The sequence below is a fragment of the Siniperca chuatsi genome, linkage group LG15 (genome assembly GCF_020085105.1).
Source record: "Siniperca chuatsi isolate FFG_IHB_CAS linkage group LG15, ASM2008510v1, whole genome shotgun sequence".
In the NCBI taxonomy this organism is placed as follows: Eukaryota; Metazoa; Chordata; class Actinopteri; order Centrarchiformes; family Sinipercidae; genus Siniperca; species Siniperca chuatsi.
In genome coordinates this window covers 24,832,668-24,855,072 of record NC_058056.1, presented here as the reverse complement: position 1 = coordinate 24,855,072, position 22,405 = coordinate 24,832,668, and the positions used below count along the sequence as shown (strand labels likewise).

Below are 22,405 nucleotides of genomic sequence, written 5' to 3'. Positions count from 1 at the left end.
ACTTCTGATTGCTCCCAGTAATCAAATCAACCTCAAAGCCGGATTCAATTGTGTAAGCAAAAGGCGAACCAAGGTACTTAAGCAGTGTCAGGATTGCAGCCATTGTCCTTGTCTTGTCCACAGTAATTGTATTCCTCTATTATTTGTCTCCCCCCACTCACTCCCTCTCTCTCTCTCTCTCTCTCTCTCTCTCTCTCTCTCTCTCTCTCTCTCTCTCTCAGTCCGTTCCTGCATGCCAAAGTGAGGGAGGTGCTGTCGGACTGCGCCCTGCCGATCTCAGTGCTCTTGTTCTCCTTCATCGGCTCCTACATTTTCAGTGACATTGAGCGTTAGTATCATTTGTTGCTTTACCAGACTACAGATTTTTCATGCTCTATAAGACTATAATCATAGCGTGTGTCTATCGGCCTGCAACAAACGTGACCACAATATTGTTATTTTTTTTCTGTTTTCATAGCTTGACCGAAGATAGGTTCAACGTGCAAAATGTTGCAAACGTGCTTAACTCTTTACTTAATTGTGAGCTAAAAAGAGAAAACACAGTTTAGTAAAATTAGGTACTTCATCATCCTAGAATTACAACAGTAGACATTGTCCTTGTTGAAATGTGGTCATGGCTGCATTTCATGATAAAATTGTCAGGATCAAGATGAAGCAAGATGACGTTGTGAGGTTATTGGTAAACCTGTATGTGCACCGCAGATACATTATAGATACATCATAGATATTTTTCTGTAGATATTTTAGAGTAATGTGACAATAACACTATTTTTTTTTTTTTAGTTGCGATTTTACTGTATCAGTGACTGTATGACCATGGCCTTTGTAATGACCTTATCCATGACCTTGATATTCTGTGGAGTTGAAAAGAGGAGGGAGATGTTAGCTATGGAAGTATTTTTCCCATCCCCAATTGTCATTTCAAAATGTTCTTTTAATAATGCCCTCAATGTGGTATTATTAAATGTATTATTGATTTATTATTTCTAAATACTGCGATACCTCTTCCTTACTTTACTTTATTTACACAGGCTTGTACCTTTGACGGTGTATCAAAGAACCCGATATTTCTAACACAGTAGCTCATCTTTTGTATGATTCAACAAGGAGAGTTTCATGCCAGTCCAAACATTGTAAATGCAAGTTTTCTCACAGCTTTTTTAATGAATGATGAAGTGATTAGCAGTTATGTTTCTGTGCTGTTAACAAGGGTAAACATGACTCAGAAAAAAAAAATTCAAATACTAAATTGAAGCACAGCGTTTCTTTAGTATAGTCACCGTTTCAACATTGCATGAAATATGGAAAATGAGGGAAAGTAATTGTAAAACAGCTGTTAGTTGCAGGTCAGCTGTTTCTGTGACAGTGCAGTACTGTTTGGGGTATATTTACAGCGTTTTGGACTCTGGTCCAAACCTGCTGAAGGGCTCAAACTTATAGCCTGTTTACTTCCAAGACAGGCTGTCTAACTGCGGGGCTTCCCTTATTTGGTGCCTTTATTGTCTTTTTATGTTCCTTAATCAAGGCACAGGCCAAAACACATTGGATATTTTCAGTTTTTACCCTCTATTGTTTAGCATCATTTTGAATCTCCATTCATTGTTGCCAAGGCAGCAGCTGTTCTCCAGGGGTCAACACAGAAACACAGAGACGAGCGCCAAACCCTCAAGTGAATTTAAATTTAAGTGCCTGGCCAATTTTCTATTCCTTTACCTCCAGAGACAATAAATCATAAGATAATAGACCCATTATTGTATTGTCATGTCTTCCTAAATTTAACCAACTGCACTTAATTCAGCAGCATTTGAGCAGATACAGTCCTAAATGAGATATCCAGCATTTGAAAAAAGTCCAGCCACTCTCAGAAAACGGTTGTTGGTGTGAAAACGTGAGTCATCACAACAGTTTGAGAGAAAGTTATGTTTGTGAAGATGGAATCTGAAGAGGTTAGAAGTGCTGCTGTGAATTTTAGGCAAAAGTTCTTTACAAAATTGTATTCCTATCACCATTTAAAGTCCACAAAGCAAACTGATGTTTATAACTAAGCAACTGAAGTAAGAACACATTCATTACAGTAAATTCTCACTGTTGAATTAAACTCATAGTTGTGATTAGGGCTCCAGCTAAGATTAATCAGTGTATTGTTTTGTCCATAATAGGTCAGAAAATAGTAGATAAATAATAATATAGAAAAATGCCCATCGCAATTTCCCAGAGCCAAAGTGACCTCCTCATGTTTTTTGTTTTGTCCAACCAACACTCCAAAACCCAAAGTTATTAAATTTACTATCAAATAAAACAAAGAAAAACAGCAAATTATCATATTTGAGATGCTGTTAACAGCTTAGTGCCATTTATTTTCTGTCCATCGAGAAATTGATTTTAGGAAATTATTTCAGGTGTAATTTTTTGCTCTTCTTTGAACAGTTCCTGTCTTTAAAGTTCATGACCGGCCCATCTTCAACGTGGCTCCATTTGAGCGTTTATCAGCCTTGAACGTTGTCAGCGCCATGGGCCTCGGCTTCCTCCTGGCCCTCCTCATCTTCATCGACCAGAACATTGTTGTCTCGCTGACCAATGCACCAGAAAACAGGTAGAAGCGAAGATGAGTTCATGTACAGAGTTTTACAAAGCACCCATCTCACAATATTTTTTTCATCTTATATTTGACTTTATTCACAATTATAAAACTGTCTATACTGTCGAAAGGGATAATATTAGTGAGGGTGAAACCTGGGATACTAATTCTTGTGCATTAAGTGGCTTAAACTCTTTCTATGACCCTTCAAAAAGCCACCAAGGACCTTTGAGGATCCACTGACCCCACTTTGGGATCTGCTGAAACCAGATATTTGCCGGTCTGTTAGCGAGAGAAGATTAACTGAGCCAGAAACTTGACATCTGAGTCAAATTTTCACAGTCAGGGAGCTCTGAAGAGGCCTCAGAGCCAAATCATGATGTTGAGCTTTTACCCTGTTCTTCTAAATTTGCATTGGACAGACCAATTTAGAGCCATCCACCATCTACTAGCTCTACAGGGAAAATCTATAATGATGGAACTTCAACCTTTTATCATCTACATTTGTTGGGCAGAAATCTAAATGTCTCTGGAAGGCAAAACAACGGCTGCTGTAGCGTTTAAAAAAAAGTGTGTTTTCTATGAGTATTGATCTGTTCAAAACTATTTTGATATTGTTTTATAAATTGTACTATTGTGATCTTATTTACTCTACACAAAGACTTCTCTTAGCTGTAAGTGGTGTAATGCCAATAAAAAGGTTGGTAAACACAGTTTGCTGTATTTACCCTTCACTACAACCCTCATGTGTCACTAACAATTGGACAGAAGCTGGAAAACGTTGTGGCTATTTCTGTTCCTGCTTTCCTCATTTGATTCTTTTATCTAGTGCTTTACTTTATTTGCGTGACATCTTTTTTTGTTGTCTGGAGATAAGATGTTTATTGAACCATTTGGACGTTTTTCCATCTGCACAGATCTTTTATTGCATCTCTGCTTTTTCTGTCATCTGTCAATTTATTTATTTAAAATATCTGCCATTGTTATGTGAATAAACATACAGTAAACAATCTTTCAATAGTTTAGCTAACCTAATAATTATTGTAAGATAATAGGCAAAAATAAAGCTTGATAACCAGTTAGTTAGACTTAATACTTAATGCATTTAAGTTCTTATCCAGAGTGATTTACAGTGTGTTGGTTTCAATGTCATGCTCAAGGGCACATCAGCAGGACACATGGCTAGTGGTCAGTATGACCAGTGTGTTAATATTTCTTTACACATATTTCTATAGAACTATATCTGTAGGCACTAGCCTACTCTCACACAACCTATTCACAGTTTCAGGGTGAACCTCCCCCAAAAGACATACACAGACGCACACACACACACACACACACACACACACCGCCCTCCTACAGAGGGAGAAGTGATCCCTCACTAACGTGCAGAAAAATGTTGTGTGGCATCATAAAGGTCGCAGTCATCCTTTTACGTATATTTACTGTAATGTCACGCTCGACTTATGATGTAATCATCAGTGACATTGAATTAAGATTTGCTTTGTATGAAAACATGAGAGAATGCACAACATGTACATGGATTTTCTTGTATGTTGAATGAGAATTAGTGAAACATATGAGCGAGTTTATTCGGGTTCTGTTGAAGGCCACTGCTAACCTTAGGAGAATGATGCCCTTTGTATCTGTGTGTATGAGTGTGTGGGTTGACTACTGTCACGTGTGCTCACTTCTAAATATTACTGTATTTTCTTTTCACATCTGTGTGTGTGTGTGTAAATGAACCTTTTGAACCTGTGCAAGTGTGTGTGTGTTTTTTCATTTCTTTTCTTTGCGTGGTTTATGTGAGTTGTTGTGGTTTAGCCTGTTGTTGTTGACTGTGCGGCAGAGTGTAACAGTTGTGTTGCTGCTCAGGTTGCTGAAGGGCACGGCGTATCACTGGGATCTGATGCTCTCTGGGCTCATTAACATACTGATGTCGGTGCTGGGGTTGCCCTGGATGCACGCCGCCTTCCCCCACTCCACCCTCCATGTGCGCCAGCTGGCTTTCGTGGAGCAGCGCGTGGAGGGGGGGCACCTCTATGAGACGTGAGTTACCCGCCCTCTCATTGCTGGTACTAATCAGACGCTCAATTAAAGGTCGTCTTCAGAGCATGCGGTGACTGTAATTTTGTGTTGCAGGCTACTGTATCCTGCTCTTCCCTGATTGCATGATTACTATGTAACTAACCATTTTCTCTCCGGGTGGAAGAGGTGAGGGAGTTTTTAAGAGATTAGAGGATCAGTCCGGCCACACAGATATGTGCAAAGTTGTAGTTATATATTCAGGATTTGTTAAGTAGTCAAGTGTGATAAATGGGGCATGGGGGCAATCTCTATAAGAACAGGAGATCTAATTAGAGATATTGGTTGTAGAAAAATATGCAATTGAGGGTTCTTGGAAGTATGTATATGTCTGGAAATTTATATTGTAAATTTCCAAATCTGATTTTCTATGAAGATTTGTTAAAGTGGTTATTTAAAGAAGTGGCTCCCAACCCTTAAAAATGCTTACTTATATAGCACCTGTCAAGATCAGAACCTCATGGAGTGCTCCACAATAAAAATAAAAATGAAGCAAGAGACATAAATTACCTATTAAATATAAATTGCACAAAGGCAAGTCTAAACAGGGGGATTTTGAGCTGCTTGTCTTTAAAGGTGTCCGCAGTGTCTACCGATGTTAAGTCCAAAGGGAGAGAGTTCCTAAGTGTAGGAGCCACAACCTCAAAAACACTGTATCCTTTATTTTTAAGCCTGGAAAAAAAGCAATGTCTTCAAACATGCAACCCCTCATGTTGCATACGTCCATGAGCTGCAAAATGTTCAACCAAAGACACATTTTCCCTTCTAAGATTGTTTAATTTGAATACTTTTTAGAGGCCTGAAGAGGTGATGCTATTCAAGAAAAAGAAAAGAAAGGTTAGAGGAGAAGAATAGTCAGAAAAGTAAAAATTTTGTGTAGCAAAAATAATTATTTTCTTCTTTTCTATCCCACTAATTATCTTGCCACCTCTCAGATTTATCTTTGTGGGTCTTAACCCCCAGGTTGGAAACCACTTATTTAATGTATGCTTTTGCTTTCTCTAGCTTCACCCTTCTCTGGACAGGATAAGTGGATGCATGGATGTTTCAGTTACACTTTGTGCATTACATTAGACAAGACAAAACCTAATTCTACCTTGTATCATCAAAAACTACTGATTGGTCAGCTTAGATGACACTATCTACCACGACACTACACTTGTCTTGGTTATGACAGAGGGAAGAGGCCATTTTAAACAGCCACGCACACACAGTGCAGTGAGCATGTTGATTGTCAAAGGATGCTAAAACAGACAAATGGGCATTAAATTAGATAATATTTAGTCATGTACATATGCATTAAATACAAAGAACATGAGGAGCCATATGGCCATAAGAGCACATAACACTCCAATCAAAAGACAAAGTCAGAGCAAGTGAAGGACGTTTTTCATTGTGTGGGATCAAAGTCAATTACATCTGTTCCCTCTGTATTTATTAAGGTTGAACAATAAATAAGGCCTGATGTTGATATGTCTTAAATACTGTTTGTACAAAAATCAGGATATATAAATAATTATTTTGTTCACCACAGTCCAAGTTTAGAAAACATATATATTTCCCTCAAACTCAAATTTGGTCTAAAAAATTTTGAAATGGAAAATGTGCAGGAACACTGATAAGAAAATCCAGGGAAAAATGTTGTCTGTTGCATTGTATAAAACAATTGTGTGCTTTCCAGTAACCATTCATTCGTGCGTGTTATTGTGTGTGGGCGTGTGTGTGCACTGTGTGTGTGTGTGTGTGTGTGTGTGTGTGTGTGTGTGTCTCCTCAGTATCGTTCAGGTGAAGGAGACCCGGCTGACATCTCTGACTGCCAACATCTTCATCGGCGTGTCGGTGCTGCTGCTGCCCCTCCCGCTGCAGTGGATCCCCAAACCCGTCCTGTACGGCCTCTTCCTCTACATCGCCCTCACCTCCATCGACGGAAACCAGATGTGCGACCGCATGGCTCTCCTCCTTAAGGAGCAGGTGAGAAAGTGTGTCTGTGTGTGTGGTGTGAGAGCGTGAGTGAATATATGTGTCTGTGTGTGTGACCATATGTCGATTGCATGGTTCTGCAGATCAAACGGTTGACTGGGTGCCCGGTGCTGGAGGACCAGACCTGAGTCAAATAATATTTGCAAATATAATTTTTGTTTGTTCTAATCTACTTAGAACACCAGGTGGGTAGGGTTTAGTGAATTAAGACAGATCAGCCAGTAATTTAACATTATTATTATTCTAGTGTTGGGTATCAGCCACAAACATCTTCTGTCATTATCCTACTGCTGAACCCGTAATCATGGTCAGTCAGATTAAAAAAATAAAATATTTTCAAAATACTTTTCCCAAAAAGGAAATCTAGAATAATATCTTTTCTTCTGTCTCTTCTCCTGTGTGTCCGATTTAACCTTCCTACTGGAAGACAAAACTTGCCATTTTCCTCTTAACTGTACTTGGTAACTTCACACTCTGGCGCCTCCAAATGGCAGTGAGACGTAACTGTTAAAAAAAATGTAATGTCTCCCTCCCCTCGCAAATGTGTTTTGCTTATTGTTACTTCACTTGGATGTTTGGGCTTCACTCTGCAGAATGATCTATGTGCAGAGTTTGACACTAAAAGGCTGTTTCCAAATTAATCTGCTGAAGGAGGAAAGTTTCTCTGTGCTCACCTTGAATCTCAATTTAACGTGAGTGCATGCAACTTACACAAGTGTGATATGGAAACTTAAAGCCTCCAGTGCAAATACATTGAGATTGGTCTTTACAGGGAAGTGGGAAACATATTGTGTCCAGTAGTCAGTTATTATTCCAAGCAGAGGATCTTTCATTTCAGTACCCAGAAATCCTGTAATGTCAGCAAACTGTAGACAGTACAGTATGATCAGGTTTAACAACCCAGGCATTCTGTGATTCTTTAAACAAAAGAACACCAAAAGGATGAAAGACAAAAAGCTGGATGCACTAATGTGTCTCTCCCTGTAATCTAAGCAAAGAGTCATTTTTGTATTTCATTATTTACCCAAACATTTCTTAATCATTAAATTAATTTAATTATTCAAAGTTTTATATTTATTTATGGTTAAGAGTAATTTTGTATCTCATTTTTTATGTACTGATTAAAAAAAAAAATCTTGTATCACTCAACATCACAATATTTAACATGAAAGTAACAGACCAAGAAACTCTTCATAAAATGTGAAACTCACTGCTGAAGTGGATCACAAGATCACAATCTCTGCCTAAACAAGAGGCTTCGGTCTTATGACACATGAAGTGTATTTTGTTTTCAGACCTCAACTGTGGAGAGTTGAGATTTGTCAAGTCTTGTCTTTGTACATTCCAGATAAGTCATAATGATTGCAGGTAGTAATTAAGATTGTGAGATAGTTTTATTGGCAGAGGCATCTAGTAATTTCTGATGAACTCCTGTAGTTCATACCTGACACCAGATCAGTTGGGGGTGAGATGGGGTCAGATGAGTTTGTTTTTGTTGCAGCTCCACTTGGAAAGACAGTTTGTGCAGTTTTAAAAGAATATCGGCAGCTTCTCTCCTGTACCCCACCTCACACATTCACATGAGACCCCTTACGCTATAAATACACTTATTGTACTTTATAAGAAAGTATCCACTGACAGCTAACTGTTATTTATAATCTAAAACCCACAGTGCACTTCTTAGAGGTGTGTGGGCCTTCTACTTCCCTTAGTCATTTCTTTAAGACTGGAGGAGACCCAAGGACAGTGAGGAAAAGAACCTCAGGGTAGATTTTATTTTAATCTGTCCTGATCCTCTCACCTCCTGCAGACGTCTTACCCGCCTACCCACTACATACGCAAAGTGCCCCAGAGAAAGATCCACTACTTCACCTTCCTGCAGATGATGCAGCTGCTGGTTCTGTGTACGTTTGGCATGTACCCGATACCGTACATGAAGATGATCTTCCCTCTGCTCATGATCCTGCTAATTCCAATCAGGTACGACTGCGGCAATTTTGTCCCAGAAAATGATTTTCTCAAGTGCTTTAAACCAGGATGACATCCAGTAGCACACAGGTAACCAGTGCTGTGCCTGACCTGAATCTGCCTCTGGATGAAAACGTGTTTGAGCCACAGTAAAATCTGTGGACATGTTTCTATTGTTGTCAAAACCACATATCTCTCTGAACAGCACCTTGTTGGGGGATAAAGTAGACAATTCTAGTTTTATTACTTACATTTAATTCTATAACGGTTTAATGTGTTTCAGCTGGAAATATCTGGCAGTTCATTTGAGATACAAATGTTTTTGCTGCAGTTCATCTGCACAGTCTTACTAAACACAATGTGTGAAAACAGGGGCTGCAGTAACAGCAGATGGGTGTAGTGCATTATATATGATATTTGTAAATTCACAGAATAATTTACCTGCACCCTTACTGCATCAAACTAGTGTAACGTCTTCAATAAAAAATGATGGTTTGCACTTGAAAAACTGTTAGAATTTACTTTCTTTCTTTAAGGTTTATTTATCTAGCTCTCTTCAAAGTTTAAGCATTAGTATTTTCCTATTTTGTGACGATTTGATTTCTGCATCATCTGTTTCATCAGTTTGTTTTTCAGAGCACCAGACCCAAGTTTACTGAAACACACTGTTTGGGGTTTACTACCATAAGAGTACCAATATTAATGATCCATTACATTCCTTGGGTTATTTTGGGTTATAAAAGAAAAATAATTTAATGTCAACTTGAAGATTTTAACTTTTTCAGTGCAAAGTATAATTTTGTAGTAAATAGTTTGATATACATTTTCCCACCCAGATCTCAAGTGCCATTGTTCACACTCACATACTTGTACATCAGCCACCACTGTATCGTTGATTTGCTCTCTTGTTCACTGGTACTACTGAGAAGGAAGTGATAAATCTTGTCTTATAAGAAAATGACATTTTGATGGTGTGGTGTTTTCTTTCTCATTGCTGGCCTAACAAGTAACAACTGACATAGATTCTGTCTGCTTTGTGTTTAGGAACAACGTGCTTCCTCATATCATTGAGGCCAAATACTTGGACATAATGGATGCCCAACACATGTAGCTACAGATGGAGTTCTGGATCCACAAAATAAGACATCTAGAATAAATTTAAAAAAAAAAGAAAAGAAATGAGGATTAAAAAAACGTATTTTTCAAAGCAAAACTGTATGGAAGCAAAAAGAAGAAATACTGACTGTTTTGATTTTTGTATACGATAAGAACATTCTTACAGGTAAAGCACTGGAAATGTGGGTAGTCGTGTGAGGAGGAGAGATGAGAGCCGTAGGAAATGTTTTCCAAACATGGACAGACAGCATCTCTCTGGGGAAAAGTTCTACCGAAAGACAGGACCGCCCAGAACTCCCTGTTTCACCTCTGTTTGACCCTGTCAGATCGTTCAGTGCCATATACCTCCATGTTCTCCTCGCACACCTTTACATTTTATGGAAACATCTTACAATATCTTTACTGCAGTGTATTCATCTGTGTTAAGCTATGGGTAAGTGCTTAATGTACTCACTAATGCTGTGTAAGTAATAAAAAGGCTGCCAGTGTACATTGTAGAGTACTTAGACAGGTGTAATGGCACAATGTAAGTATGAACAATATCTTTTTTTGACACTTTGCACTCACATTCGGGTAAATTTTACATACTTACACTGTGTTGATAAGTACTTAAATACTTTTCCATGAGTGAATTAACTGGTAAGAACACTGCAATTAGACCACTGCAAAGTAAATCTTTACCTTTTGTAATTCTGTCGTTGGCCAGTGTTAAAACCTTTACATTCCTGCACCTTTTAGCTGTGATTCCCTCCTTTTCTATGAAGGACACGTGTGCCCGTACATATTTAGTTTCTAAGTCATTCCAACAAATGTCAGTGTTCATTAAGGAGAGGAAAAAGAAGCGCGCGCGTGTGTGTGTGTGTGTGTGTGTGTGTGTGTGTGCGCGTGCGTGTGTGTTGGACATTCCTAATCTGTCCCTCATCTAGCTCCCTGCCAGCTCTTTAGAAAACCTAATTTTTAAGGTGGAAGTTACTCAGCCGAATTTAAAAAACAAAAACCAAAAAAAAAAACATTCCACGGGTATATATTATATGTAATTATTTAGAACGACAGCACAAACCAAAACATATAGTGAAATCTTTATCAAATTATGAATATATTAGAATATATTATGGCAATATACAACAGGTATTTTAGGTTAAATTCAAATAAAATATTTATTTATCATAATGACAGTTTATCTTTTAAGTAAGTAAAATGATAATTTTGTGTTTTTACCCTGAGCTGGAAAGTAATCTGTAATTCTCTGTTTGCTCCTTTACATTCCACAGTTACTGATTCTTGTATTTTGAGTGTGTTGTCTTACATCTGGCTTTGCCACAGTGTTTACATATCAAAGTCCCTTTCAGCTCCATGTCAGAGTCCAACACAGTTCTGGTGCATTGCTAGTAAAGATGAAAGTCAGGTAAAGGTAAAAAAAAAAAAATAAAATAAAAACATTTGTGGGCTTTGGATTCAACAAAATGCATCCCTTTTTTATTTTATTTTTGTGAACAAGTGTTCAAAGATGAGTTTTAGAATAATCTGGTCTTGTTTTCTATTTAGATGTTATGATTAGATCGATGCTTGCAAACGTTGTCATGTATTAATCCAGTCGCTGGAAAGATTATCTTGTTATCTACAGTACAAAAAGAAAAAAAAAGAACATTTCTAGGCACTGGTTTGCATAAAGCATGACTCATCTGGGGTTTTGATACAATGTGATGCCAATGGACATGTATCCTAAGAAAAAAAAAAGCAAGTCAAACAGTAACTTCTCAATAAACCGAATGCAATGCTCAATATTCAGCAATACTGTGTATAAAAACAGAACTTCACTGGTGAGATTCAGGTTTCCCAGCGAAGGCGGACCCATCAGTGAAGCAAAAACAGGCCAGCTGTATTTTTAAGACAGCAACTTTTCAGTCCATCCTCATGGTACAAAAACTGCTCTGTGCTGATTCAATTATTGCACACATCAAGGAAGAAACAAAGTTTGCCTGTCAATGAGGCATTCTCAGTGCCGGATTTTATTAGTTTAGTTGCTTTTCCAATATCCAAATGGCAGCTCCCTCATGCAGTTCTGTTCAACTTTGTCTTACAGATGTGAAAAGTCCAATTTAAGCAGATGTCTCATGCTGAGATAGCAAGGCATGAAAGGAAAGCTCGGGAGCATTTACATAATCCTTGGACTAAGGCTTAAGACAGCACTAGTGAGAGAAGAGAGAGATTGTGAGGTATGAAGTAATATGTACAGTTCGCAGTGCAAAGTTTAGTTTCTATCAACTCTCCATTATAATCCATGGCAAGGTATTAGTTTCCACCTTTGGACTGAGTACAGAGATTTAACCTTCTTCTTATGTGACAGTATTGTTGTTCCTTGATATCTTCTCTGTATTGATGATTTTGGAATAGCAGTAAACTTCTCTCAGAGGACTTAACGTTGGATTCAGAGTGAAAGTCATACTACTCTGTTTGTGAAACCTTGACTCCCCTCCCCTCCTCCTAATTGGATTTGTTTGAAATCACGTGCTGTGGTGTTTTTGTTTTTTCTTTTCTTTTCCTGATTTCATATAGCCTTTTTCTAATCATGAATGTAAGATGTGTGGATTTTTATATAGCATACTAATTTAGGTGTCAAACAAAATCTGTAATTTTTGTCAAAAAGATCAGCTATATTTGTAAGCTGTAATATGTAAAAATGAGAAAAAAAATGGTTATCAAACAGAATGTGTTGGTTTACTATAGTATATATACTGTACACTGAAAAAGAGAGACTATCTCAAGCTGTTTGCCAAATAAAAAGTAGTAGTGATGTAAACATTTGTGTGTTCTTATGTTCATTGAAGCAACACTTTGGACGACAGCAAAATATCTATATTACTGTCAGTGTTTGATATGTATATAATGGCCTTCAGAGGACGATTCCTTGTAATGTTGTTGACCCCCTGACAATTTCTCTAGCACCAAACATCAGGACAAAATGTCCTCTTGACCAACACTTTGTTCCATTATAAGGTATCACAAAAGGTCAAGATGTTAAGTGCTAAATGGTTACATAAAGTATGCAGTGAATTTACAGTACACAAATCTGTTGTGGAGACATTCAACAAGACCATCTCTTCGTTATTCCTACTAAGTGGGTGATCGACTCCAAAAATAACTAGCACTGGATATCGAACCAAAAAACGTTTTGGTACCAACCAAAATGTGACAGTAGTACAACGTATCTTCACATACTGCAAGCCAGCATTTATGTTAGGTCAGATTTGTAGTTTATGTCTTTGATCACATAGTTCCTGATTTAAATCAAAATTTTGCACGTTTGAATTGTATTTTATTTAGGCAAAGATTTTGTAGTGATGCTTGTGATTTAACAAAATTGTATGTTGACCTTTTCATTCAGTGAAAAAAAAGGGGTTTGTAGACAAATACGTTTATATTCCCCGAAGTGTAAGATACTGGAAAACAATTGTGGTGGCTGCATGTGGGCCTGTTTAGCCCAGACAAAATGTTGCAAAACGTTAATTTAAACGTAAATGGTGGTACCTTGGACACCCTGTTGTGTACGCAAGCACTGCCTGTTTAATATGGCAGGGTTTATATACACTTTGGTGGGTGTGTCGGAGGTGTTCAAGTACAGCAAACGAGTGAAAACGTGCCTCAAAACACGTTGGACACAGTTGCACAGGTTTCGAGGAAACATGTCTTTCAATCTGGAAACCACAGCAAAACGATGCAAACCGCTTTCGGATTGAACGAGCCCCAGTTCTCAGTTGTTGTCTCTCCCAAAGCTGAAATGACAACACCACCCTTTGTTGCACACAAAAAATATCAACATCTAATTGGCAGATTGACTGTGATGAAATGTCCTGCTCCCCAGAGAATGAACCCTTTTTTCTTTCTCCCAAGAGGATGGACCCTTTAAATATTACTGACCCCATGGCTTTTCCTCTGGCGCCACCCTCAGGACAAACTCTGCATTATCAGCCACACTGAAGCTGTATGGAAATCCTCATCAGCATGATGATGTTCTGAGGTTTGAAACAGGACATTTTTAATCTAAACTACTAGATTTTACCCCAAAAAAAGTTATTTTCCAGCACCATGTAACAAACAGGCGAGCCTCTCTGAGTGCAGCCTGTTTGTGTTCCTGAGGTGTCGCTGCTGCGCTGTTCCTGCGCAGAAAACCGCAGATCTCCAAGTCAACACAGAAGTGTTAACACACCGCTCTTGACTTCCTGTTGCGAAGGGGGAAACCTGTGTATCTTGTCTCTTTGTGGGCCTGCGCCTGTGTCTTGTGGGCCGGGTCATGAGACTCCAGGGGTGGGTCTCCTTCAGTAACCTCGCAGCTGGATTTCTCTCTTCGGCATCCTGGAGGCTGGCCGCTCTGAGCAGCCAGAAACACGTGTGTCTGTTCAGTCAGTCCGGTACGAACATGGCAGAGGAGGCGAAGAAACTGGCCGCTTACGCCGCTGTGGACAACCACGTCCAGGTACACTGTGCACAGTGTCGCTGTTAGCTAATATGTCAGCATGTGCCCACAGCCTGCTAGCCTGTTGTTTACACCAGCTCAGTTAAAATACAGTCATTTCCCCTCTTAGCTACATACTCAGGTGCTGCACGCTAGCAAAGTTAGCTAATGCAAACAGAGATAGAAAGTAATGTAGCCTAGCTTACTGATTTATTACTGTTATCTAACGTGCACGGTGTGGAAGGGAATTAGCTCAGTGTTATGCATGCCTGTCCCCGGCTAACTTTGTTCGGCATTAAAGACTAAATATACTAAGCGTATGTTACAGCACGTGTTAGCGGCCAGTGTAGTTTGAACTGAAGGACAAACAGAAGTAGATGAGCTAACAATGTTATGCATGATTTAAACTTGCAGCCTGAAGTTAGAAATTGGAGCTGACAGTACTTTACACTGCTGTTGTGATGCATTGCATAATTGATAATAAAGCAGCAGTTTGTCCTTTACAGACACTTTAGTGTGAATATGTGACACAGCAGGAGTTTGTCTGTCTGTTCCAGATGCTTGAATTAGACATTTAAGCTCCCACATCTCGACAGTTAGACACAATATCTTTGCAGTCTGTTGGTGTCAAATATCAGGGAAAAAGCTGGTGTTGTATTATATATTAATGTGTTCATGGTATTTTGGCCTTTGCTGTATGAGTATATGGGAAACAAAACACCATGAACACATAAATACAGTCAATTAGATGAGCACTAACTACTGTTCATGATGTTGTGTCCATCACTGATTCTCGCTGTCAGCCCTCCTACAGGAAAGTATATGCTTATCGGGCTCATGGCAGGTCTTTGCTCACATCTGTTTTTAGGACCTGCTTTAAAATGTAGCATTGTTGCATCAGTTTCTTTTCTGTCTCTCTCAGAACAACCAGGTGGTTGGAGTGGGCAGCGGATCAACCATTGTCTATGCGGTGGACAGATTAGGTGAGGGAAACCATTATAGTTCAGATTTTAGACGTAAATCATGAGACAAATGATGTCTCAGAAATTCCACCTAACCAATTGACTTTTGTCTTTAAGACAATAAGTAGAATAAAGCTCGCTGCTTCTTTCTTGATGTTTAAGTTCAGTCTGCTTATGTGTGTATGTATTGGAAATCTGTATGCAATTAAGCAAAGGGTGGAGGTCTGTTTGATGAAGTCATTCGCTGCACCTTTAACTCAGAGTACCTGTAGTGCATGTTTTTCTGCTTTGTCATCACAAGTGAAATGCTTAATAAATAAGAAGCGCCACCATTTGGATTTTTATGACTATTTCTTGAGGTAAACACACTCGTATCCCTTTTTTACTTTGTATATGTTGTTTATTCCAGCTGAGAGAGTGCGTCAGGAGAAACTCAACATTGTGTGTGTGCCCACCTCTTTCCAGGTTGGTTTGAGAGATTTAGTCTTACTTATAGACCAGCCTGACTTATAATTACTTTCATCCTGATGGGTTAATGCTGTATACACAGTATTTGGCAACAGCATGTACTGCAACATTGTGGCTTTGAATGCAATTCTTTGCCACACAGTCTTTTCTTTTTTGTCTAAGCGTATAAATGACACGTTGATTCACTGTGACTTGCCAGAGATGATGCAGTAATTCCAACATTTCCAACATTAATAACTGTTTTCATGTATTTCACAAATGTGCCCTACAAAACGAAAAAGGGTATCACAGCTTTTCCTCGGCTTTTTGTCTCACTTCTGCCGTTTTTTGTGGTCGTCACATGTTCTCCCATCTCATGGCTCGTCCTCTCACAGGCTCGTCAGCTGATTCTACAGCACGGCCTCACGCTGTCGGATCTGGATAGGCACCCAGAGGTACGATGGGCTCTTTACAAATTAATCTGAAAGCCCTGGAAATGAGGATGGGCCACAGTATGTAGGCGCTCAAACCCTGTCAGCTTGAATTGGAGCACTGTGAAAATTATGCCTGTGCAACTGCAAAAAAAACATGAATGGTGGAGCTGACTGTTGCAACTTCTAAATGTATGAGAATGGTTCAAGAGTCCATTTGTTGTACCTTTTTGCTTTTTCTGCTTGTGTAAGAAGTTGTGTGTCTTTACATTCCTCCCACACAGCTGGATGTGGCGATTGACGGCGCTGACGAAGTGGACGCAGATCTCACGTTGATAAAAGGTGGAGGGTGAGTACAGTTCAATACAGGCAGCAGAACTTAAACAGTGTCTCATCCGATTTCTATCTCACGCTCGTCCTCTGTTTGTCTCGCAGCGGCTGCCTGACTCAGGAGAAGATCGTAGCCGGCTGTGCTAAACATTTCGTTGTCATTGCTGACTACAGGTTTGTATTTGCTAGTTTACCTCAAGAAGAGAAGTATAATTAGAGAAAGTCTGACAACATTATTGCCAGATTTGTTTTGTGGTTTAGCACTGAAGATTTGTAAACTCCAGCTGATTGAGAGGCCGCTGTTTGCTGCCTCGTAGGTGGTACAAGAAATTTTAATTGCATCTTTGTATTAGCGAAGCCATGAAAAAGCAAATCATGAATTTTGGTTTTGTGTGATGTGTTCTAACTTTTCAGAACAACCAGTTAGTAGCATAGACTGGCATTAATATAAAGCATTAATAAAACCTTTTTAAGTAACAAAGAACAGGATTAGAAGTTTTTGCATGTGAGAAGCTTGTTGACAGTCTCTCTACAATGTGCCTCAGGGTTTTGGAGTCACTCAGAGCTACAGGAAATAATTGTTGAATGTTGTTACCCTGCTTTCACACAGCTAGAAACCACATCACCATCTCTACATTTCTCCTTTACCTCTCAGATATTCTTGTAATATTTAATTAATCCTGCTATTTTAAGCACTTTGGGCTGCATGTTTGTATGAAAGGTGCTATATAAAAAGAGTTGAGAATACATTCCCACATGAACTATTGTATGAACACATTTACTGTGTAACTTTGTACCAAGTCAGATCCAAAAGATCTTCGTAGATGGCGTACCTAAGGATAATAAAATATAAGGCAGTTAATATGTCTGTGTGTCCAGATTTGGTTCTTACGCTCTGTTTTCTCCTCCCAGGAAGGACTCCAAGGCTCTGGGCCAGCAGTGGAAGAAGGGAGTTCCTATTGAGGTGATCCCCATGGCATACATTCCTGTCTCCAGGACGATAGCCAAACGCTTTGGAGGGGAGGCCAGCTTACGGATGGCTGTCAGTAAAGCAGTAAGTGGAGGATTGGCTTGACTCTTAGTTCTATATCCAACACTTCTCTTATTTTGCTGTCTTCATAGCGGCTCTCTGTGTGTTACAGCAGCAATTTCACTGTTCACCTTTTTACTCCTATCTTTGCTTTGTGTGGGTATATTTATAATTTTTGTTTTCATACAGTACTATTAGATCCCTCAGCTTCTCTTTCCAGGAGCTTGTGGTGGTCCTGAGGTCCAGGGTGAAAACATTTTCATGGTGAAACTTCACACTTTCCCAGAAAGGATCAGAGCAGCTAAGAATTTTCGAATAATCCAACAATTTCAAAACATTTAATAAGCATTATATCGTTTTTTTAATGCCCTGTGTGCTTTTCATGCAGGATGTTACTTACTATACATTACATTTTAACTTGACATAAAACGCTGAAATGGCTACAATGTCACTTGTCACTTGGACTTGTTATCCAGTTTGCACTGAAACCAGAGGACAAAAAGGACACATACACATGTACTGTATCTGCCTCATTAACAGTCTGTAGAGTGGAACTTTAATGATTTACCCCCTACTCAGATTTTTTAATGAACAACATCCGGCAGTGTCTGTTTGTTATTTTGGTTCTTGATGTTTTTATTGTTCCTTTTGACTGATGAGCCTGGAAACAGTTTGTATATTATTGATTGGACAAGTGCCACTTTATTTACCCATGAAGCCTTGATGATCACAGAAATGCTGTTATTTAATCAACACTTGCTTCATAGTCGCAAATATTCACTTAATAATTACAGAGGTCAGGCCACACTGAAGACAAGTTCTCAAACAGGTAAACCTCCGCTAAGCAGGTTAACTATGAAGAGTTTCTGTCGCTGCCCAGTCAAGATAAAGAAGTGTGACTGTTTTGCTTGGAAAGACTTCAGAAGTACTCATATGTCAACAAATGAAATACTAATAACTGTTACTTCACGTTTTATTAGTCATTTAATTCTTATCCTGAGCCACAGTGCACTGGAAAACAAAGATCCTAAAAAATGACAACTGTTCAACGGTTCACATGATAATGGTTATTTTCAGGCAGTCAAACATGTTTTTCAACACACGCACTGTAGTCACTTGTTGCAATAGCCTTGATTGACCACTTATCACAACCTTTTAGTTGTGATCGGTGACTTAAATAGTTGTTCACACATTTGCTTCTTATGTACTTTTCTGAAAGCCCTCAGAGTTAGATTAGGGCATACGGATCCTTGTGAATGATTCTGGTAAGTGACTGAGGTCTGAGTTGTGTCTGTCTGGCTCTCAGGGTCCTGTGGTCACTGACAACAGCAACTTCATCCTGGACTGGAAGTTTGAGCACGCTCAGAACTGGAAGGAAGTCAACACCGCAATCAAGATGATTCCAGGTGAGGAGCTGACAGAGGACGGTTCTCGGTTTATGAAGTCAAGTGCAGTTAGGGTTTGGTGATGGTGTATCCTGCTAACCAATCATCATCACATACAGCCTCCCATAGGAAGCAATAGGAAACATTAGCACAATGGACTCAAATTGCACAAAACTAGCAAGAGGAAGACTGGCCCTGTGTTGTCCAACAAAACGCTCAGTGTCTCTTTGTGTCCTCCTCAGGTGTGGTGGAGACGGGGCTTTTCGTCAGCATGGCTGAACGAGCCTACTTCGGGATGGAGGATGGAAGTGTGCAGATTCGGGATCCTCCAGTCAACTGAGTAGTTTGCCATAATCACTGTCTCTCGCCTCCTCTTGAATGACCTCACTTCTCCCACAAGTGCCGTGTTCTTGATTTACACCCGGTTTCAGACTGTGTTTGGACAGAGCTGCACCTCCTGCAGAACTGGACAAAACTGTAGCAGGAAAGTTTTCACATATCTAAAAACCAGATCCAATTGAGGATCACTTGATTTTTCTCATCCTGCCGGTGGTGCTTCTGATTCTTCAAGTTTTTAAGTGCCTGATAAGTAAAATCAAGTGCATCTGATATGCTTACTGTTTTCGTTTTTTCAGTCTGTATTGTTGCTCAGTTTGACTGCCTGGTCTCACTGGGAATGTTGGCTCTTCCTGTAATTAGCGGGTTTAACTTAATGTCTGCAGTGCTGTGGTTCTCAACCGACTCTGTGAATCACTATGGTGCTGCAGAATGAAACTAAGGTGTGCCTTGAGAATATATTTTAAGACCTATTAAAAGAAATGATGCCATTAAAGCTACATTTAAAAAGCTCATAATCATACATCAAACTCATCATTTGCTAGGCTGCTACAAACAAAAGTCCACTAGTCAAGACATTGTAAGTAGTCAGAAAGCTGATATGCCTTGAAGTCTTTTTGTTTAATTAGATTACATAATGGGGGAGTAATATGAGATGTATACTACAACATAAAGAAGTTATACTTTTATCAAGAAATTAATTTCCCTAATTAATATGCTAATATAAACAGCAAGAAGCTCCAAAAATTAATGAGATTGTGGACAATTTAGGGAAACCCTGTGGCGCAGGTATGAAGCTTCCATTATTTGGTGATTGGCTTAAGAAGACACTATGATAATACAATGTCGGTGTGTGTGTGTTCTACACATACAGCACAGAGGTGCGCCGTAATAAATACAATGTAGATCTTGCTGGCATTCAAACAGACATGTCAACACATGGTTTGAAAAAAATGCAACAAGGAACAAAAACTGGTCCTCACAGAGTAGAAAAGAGCCGCGCAGAATGGGGGGTGTTACCTTTGCAGCAAAAGGGTTGAGAATCATCAAACCCAAGGACAAGGTGAAATCGTCCTGTCCCTGTGAGAGTATGCACGGCTTCACCGTTTCTTTTGCGCCTCCGTGTCACTGAAGCTTCTGGTTTTCTGTGGAAATCTTTTGTGGTTTCCTCCGAGTTTCAACAGCGGTTCCTGTAGAGTTATACTAGTCAGTCAGCAGAGTTAAAGTCCACAGCCTCTCACTGTTTTACAAAAAACAAACTGAATGAGTGTACTTTGATGCATGTACCTCCTTCCACTGCGTTGGTTCTTTTTTGTGCCTGTAAGTTACTTGCATGACAGTTTCTTATTCCTTACACAAGCCATCTGGTCACAGGAAGTCTTGTGCCATAAACTTAATTTTGAATATAGTTACAGAAAGACGTGTAGAACATTTTTGAGGTAATGGTGATGGGCAGTTATGCTATAAAATGGTCACAGTTAATGGTGAAATGATGTAGCTCAAATCTGAACCAACAGCACCACAAGTAAGTCGTATGTGCCTTTGCACGCCAAAGCAATGGAACACTGTTTTTTATTGAGATGTAGCTAAATTCATTGATTATGTAGCTGGTCATATTGTTGGAACAACTGCCACTCAGCATCAGTGCTAAATGTTGTTAAAAGTTGCATCATCAGGGTTTAGGAAAGACATTTCAATATATAAATGTATCAAAAATGCAGTAGTTAAGACAAAAAACAAATCGCTAAGATTTGATTTAACGTGTGTGCAGCTCTTAAAAAGAAACATTCAAGATATTTCATGTTTGGTCAGGTTGTTTCACAAGGTCCTATCTTTACTGAATCTCATTTCTAATTGAGAAAATTGACAAATAAATGGTATAGTGCAGCTTTGAAGGTGTTGCTCAGTGTGCAGCAGGCTTCAGTGAGATAATTTGTCACAAGTCTACAGCAGTCTACTTTTGCTGAATTGTAAAAATACTTTGAGATTATTTCCGATACGCTCATAAAATCAGAAGGTCATCATTCCTTTTCTCAAAGATTCAAATAGTCAAGTTGTCTTTCTTTAAACTAAGGACAAGTTACTTTAATGTCCAGAACAACCATCATTTGTTTGAAAATTGTGATAGTTTGTAATTTTTCCCCATGTGATTGATATCCTTTTATTATGGAAAGCAGCTATTCACTCTGCTTTTGGCTCACAATGCCTTACACTCTGGTTTTATTTTTGTATGTTTTTGTATGTACAGTTCTCAGATTCAGGAGAACATCAAGGCTGGGAATTTGATACAATCAAGCAAATGCAGTTTGCAGCATATTTGTCTACAAGCCACTGTTATTAGGTACGGGCAATCAGATTCTATTCTAGTCTAATTCTACTCATAAATCAAATGAAAGTGGATGAAGTTTAGCACGTATCAGCCTCAGTGGCGTGTAGATAAAGTGAAAGTGAACTCAACAGAGAATATGTGGCCCAGTTTGGGTCCAATACAAAAAGGTGTACACCATGTTGGATATTTTTGCACCAGCATTTCTTTTATTCCTTTCTTTACCAAATGACTGTGACAATGATATTGCTGTGAAGGTACTATTTTCTTTGTCAACCAATACAGGACCGAAATGATGAGAATAAACAGTATGCCTCCTCGTTTTATTTCTGATGATTCTGTGAAAAATTAATTCTTGTCATTATGTCAATGACTTGATATGGCGGTACACAGACTTGGTTCCATAACTAGATACTGAAGCAGAAACTATTCAGTGATTCCATTAGTCAAACGTCAGAAAATAAATTGCCAATAATTCTGATAATCAAAGTAATTTTTTTAGGCAAAAATGTCAAACATTCACGGGTTCTAGCTTTGTCGATGTGAATATTTGCTGTCTTCTATGATAGTAAACTCTATCTTTAAGTTTTGGACTGTTAGTCAGACAAAACAAGCAATTATATATGTCAACTTGGGCTCTGGAAAATAGTGATATTTCATAATTTCCCTATCATTAATAGACCAATCTATTAAAAAACAAAATAATCACCAGAGTAATTGATAATTAAAATTATTATTAGTTGCAGCCCTTGTAAATATCAGTAGAGGTGAGTGAGAAAATGTTTTTGTAATTTGGATGAACCAAGCATGTATTGCTTTGTAATTACAGAATATTATTATCCATTTTATATTATTATATATTCATGTCAAGGACGATGTGAAAGTACTTTCCAGTTGAAAGAAAACCTTGATGGAGCCGTTCTGCTTTGGCTTGGCCACTTGGGGGCGCTGGAAATGCAAGCAGCTTGAATCTGCTGC

At 38.8% G+C, this 22,405-nt stretch overlaps 2 protein-coding genes across 8 annotated transcripts in view; both read left to right on the top strand.

Annotated features, from left to right (window-relative positions):
- The window catches only part of slc4a11 (solute carrier family 4 member 11), a 107,939-nt gene extending 95,412 nt beyond the window's left edge, over nt 1–12,527 (top strand). For all 6 annotated transcript variants that reach the window (XM_044167650.1, XM_044167644.1, XM_044167646.1 and 3 more), the window contains 6 exons: nt 222–328; nt 2,428–2,593; nt 4,454–4,627; nt 6,439–6,634; nt 8,454–8,623; nt 9,656–12,527. In XM_044167650.1, the coding sequence (XP_044023585.1) occupies nt 222–328; nt 2,428–2,593; nt 4,454–4,627; nt 6,439–6,634; nt 8,454–8,623; nt 9,656–9,722 (880 nt within the window). In that variant the 3' untranslated portion in view covers nt 9,723–12,527. The remainder of the gene's footprint in view (nt 1–221; nt 329–2,427; nt 2,594–4,453; nt 4,628–6,438; nt 6,635–8,453; nt 8,624–9,655) is intronic.
- A 1,366-nt stretch (nt 12,528–13,893) lies between these two features.
- Nucleotides 13,894–21,753, top strand: rpia (ribose 5-phosphate isomerase A (ribose 5-phosphate epimerase)). Of its 2 annotated transcripts, XM_044167655.1 has the most exons (9): nt 13,894–14,201; nt 15,103–15,163; nt 15,552–15,607; nt 15,985–16,044; nt 16,305–16,369; nt 16,456–16,524; nt 17,263–17,404; nt 18,687–18,786; nt 19,008–21,753. In XM_044167655.1, the coding sequence occupies exons 1-9, from the start codon at nt 14,019–14,021 to the stop codon at nt 19,103–19,105; spliced, it is 834 nt and encodes a 277-aa protein (XP_044023590.1). In that variant the 5' UTR covers nt 13,894–14,018; the 3' UTR covers nt 19,106–21,753. The 2 variants fall into 2 exon arrangements, with proteins under 2 accessions (XP_044023590.1, XP_044023589.1); XM_044167654.1 differs by lacking the exons at nt 15,103–15,163; nt 15,552–15,607 and having other exon boundaries at nt 13,925–14,201.
- Nucleotides 21,754–22,405: the final 652 nt, after the last annotated feature.

Coding starts and splice junctions, on each gene's coding strand:
- rpia (XM_044167655.1), top strand. CDS start 14,019: ATGAGACTCCAGGGGTGGGTCTCCTTCAGTAACCTCGCAGCTGGATTT. Junction 16,370..16,455: donor ACGTTGATAAAAGGTGGAGG/GTGAGTACAGTT, acceptor TTTGTCTCGCAG/CGGCTGCCTGACTCAGGAGA. Junction 16,525..17,262: donor GTTGTCATTGCTGACTACAG/GTTTGTATTTGC, acceptor TTCTCCTCCCAG/GAAGGACTCCAAGGCTCTGG.